Here is a 3,223-nt window from a genome sequence, read left to right as displayed (position 1 = left end):
CTGTAGCACTTTTAGTACGCCGGACCCATCATTGCTTAAGCAGATGTTCAAAAACGCGCGCACAAGAGAACATGCAGTGTAAATTGTGAAGCGCGCATGATCCGACGCCTCAAATTTACAGCTTTTAATAGCGTTTTTCAGCGCGCGTCGAATTTATTTTTTCGCGCGGACTGTTTTACAGCTTATGCTGGAACTGTCTGGCGTCTAAAAAACCCGGATTTTAGCGTGCGGCCCAGTGTTTGGGCGTGTTGGAGATGCTCTAATGAATTTTATTTCAGCGCACGTTCCGTTCTTAGTCATGCCCGGAGACCTTGGGGAGAGCGCGGACTTCCTCAGCCTTCTCCCGGACAAGCTCCCACGTGTCTTGGAGGTGCCGGATCTCCGTCATGGCTCCGCCCACGGCCATACGGATAACAAACTTGCCGTCCACCACGAAGTGCGTCATGAACGCCCGCCCGCTAGCGTTCACCGCCACGAGGAGCCTACGGTTCAAGGCATCAACGGCATCGTCGTCGCCGTCGTGCCTTGGACGGAGGCGGAAGGTCACAAGGGAGAACCTCGTCGGCGTTACCACCTCGAACCGCCCGTCGGCCTCCACCGCCTGCTCGAACCACTTGGCCATCTCGACGTGCCGCCGTACGTACGCCCGCATGCCCGCCCCGTCGTAGCGGCGCAGCACCACCCACAGCTTCATGGCGCGGAACGGCCGCGACAGCGCGATCTGCCAGTCCTTGTAGTCGACCACGCCCGCGCCTGCACTTTCTTCTGTGACGTTGCTGAGGTACTCTGGGTTGGTGGACACTGCAGAGGTGAGCGCGGCCGGGCTCGCCACCCACAGGCAGCAGCAGTCCATGTTGGTGAGGAACCACTTGTGCGGGTTCATGCTCGCCGAGTCCGCGAGCTCGGCGCCGTCGATGTGATGCTGGAACTCGGGGCAGATCAGGGCGCTGCCGGCGTACGCGGCGTCGACGTGCAGCCATATGCCGTGCCTCCGCGCCAGCTCGCCGAGGTCCCGCACCGGGTCGACCGCGCCGAGCCCGGTCGTGCCGACCGTGGCGCACAGGTACAGCGGCACGAGCCCGCTGGCCACGTCGGCCTCCACGGCGTCGCGGACGCTGTCCGCGGTGAGGCCGTAGCCCGAAGCCGCCGACGTCCGGATGACGCGGAAGTTGGACCGAGGGATCCCCACGATCCTCGCGCCCTTCTGGAACGTGGAGTGGCTCTGGTCTGAGGCGTACACCGCCAGCCTCACGATGCCTTCGTGGCCGAGCCTGCTCAGCGCGCGATCGCGCGCGGCCGCGAGCGTGCATACCACGGCCTCGCAGGTGCTTCCGTGCAGCACGCCGCCGCCGCCGCTGGAGAAAAGGAAGCGGCCCGGGAGGCCCACCAGCTTGCCCATCCAGTCCATCACGACGGTCTCGAGTTCGGTTGCGGCCGGTGAGGCAGCCCGCGTGAATGGTACAACGTTGAGCCCGGTGGAGAGCATCTCGCCGGCGAACCCGGCTGTACTCGCGTTCGCCTGGAAGTATCCGAAGAACTTGGGACTCTGCCAATGCGTCAGTGCCGGGACAATATGTCGCCATACCTCCTCCAATATCACGTCCATCTGCTCGCCATTTTCGGGCGGCGCGTCGGGTAAAAACGTACGGAGGCACCCAGGCATGGCCTGGGGCTGGACCGGATACGTGTCGACGTCGCGGTAGTAGTCGGCGAGGAAGTTGATCACGGCGCGCGACTCCCCGGCGAAGGTCTCGGGGTTCAGTGAGGATAGCGCGTCAAATGGCGCTCCACCTGTCGCCATGGTAGTATCTGCGCTTGCTAAATCCGCGGGGTTCGCGCACACGTGAGAAGGAAACGGGTTGTTAGCTACTTTGTGATTGGGCTCAGGCTTCTGGCAATGCTTACTAGTGTGCGTATCGTGCTTATATATATATAGTAACCCCTCCGTTATCAAATACTCGTATATATATAGTCAAATATAAGCTCAATTTTGTACCGGATCGTGTCATCCTATTAGTAAACCCATCTGGACGGATTTTTTTCCAAGAGTAACGCTAATGGCGTAGCACAGTTTTATAGTAGAAGAGAAGCAAAGTTTTTTTTTAGGGTAAAGAGAAGCAAAGTTATGTACAAGAAGACTGAGCACTTTGCATACAAAGGCTCAATCAAGTACCCACTCCAAACACCAACAAAAAAACTATGGTACAAACTATGATACAAAAAGGTTTGGACGGATTTATCACCATGAGATATTCTTGATTGATTTGATCGGATATGTAGAAATATTTTTCATTATCATAATGGATCTTCAAAAAAAAAGGTACAGTATATACTTCCATTTTCATATTCTAACTTTTGTATGAATGGGTGCATATAGACATGTTTTTGTGTGTTTGTTCCCTTATTTTAGTCTGTATTAGTCTATATTAAAATAATCAAAACATCTTATATTTGTAGACTAAGGAGTAGTAGTAGTTGGGCATAATAAGTTCACAAAAAACCTAGCCCAGATGGAGGTAGTACTAATTTATTAGTCTCCTTTGCATAAAAAGTTTGACTATAGATTTATCTAGCAAAAAATAATTTACGAGAAAAGTAACTCTCACACCACTTTTTTTACATCATTACCAAACACATCAGGAAGCATTCGATCGCGATCCTATGGACGCACTCGTGATTCCGTCCCGCTTCTCATGATCGTCGAATCACGCCCGTTCTTTTCTGCTCGCCTGAGTAAGTCCCGTGCCAGAATCACGGCTAATTTTTTGCATGGCTTAAGGATAGTTTCTTCTCTTTTAATGAGGAAGATACATGCCTAATTTTGCCCCATGTTTTAAGGACAAATCAATTTCTCAGTTAAGGAGAAATATACACCCCTATTTACGTGTTTGATTTTGTTCGCGTGATTTGTTAGAGCTAAATCCGGCATATCCCTTGGTAGGATATCCTAAGGTAGGTGTCTTGGGACGATGGTAACAAGGACACAGAATTTACCCAGATTCAGGCTCTCCGGAGGAGATAAAACCCTACATCATGTTTGTGCTTTAATGTGTTAGTGTATCGAGAGTACAAAGTTCCGAGGGATTGTAATGTACCTATCTACGAGCCCAACCCCTCAGCTGGGGGGGGGGGGGGTCTTAGGGTATAAGGAACCTAGTCGGCTACGTACAAGGAGGTAGATTCATCCACGAATCCAGCTTCTTGTCTTGTACGACAAGTGTTC

At 52.7% G+C, this 3,223-nt stretch overlaps 1 protein-coding gene across 1 annotated transcript; it reads right to left on the bottom strand.

Moving 5' to 3' along the window:
* Positions 1 to 292: 292 nt before the first annotated feature.
* On the bottom strand, positions 293 to 1,801 carry LOC119279789 (tyrosine decarboxylase 1-like). The gene has a single exon (XM_037560910.1). The coding sequence runs from the start codon at positions 1,799 to 1,801 to the stop codon at positions 293 to 295; it is 1,509 nt and encodes a 502-aa protein (XP_037416807.1).
* Between the last annotated feature and the right edge of the window lie 1,422 nt (positions 1,802 to 3,223).

Source organism: Triticum dicoccoides, chromosome 3B (genome assembly GCF_002162155.2).
Source record: "Triticum dicoccoides isolate Atlit2015 ecotype Zavitan chromosome 3B, WEW_v2.0, whole genome shotgun sequence".
In the NCBI taxonomy this organism is placed as follows: Eukaryota; Viridiplantae; Streptophyta; class Magnoliopsida; order Poales; family Poaceae; genus Triticum; species Triticum dicoccoides.
This window is presented reverse-complemented; position numbering and strand designations above follow the sequence as displayed.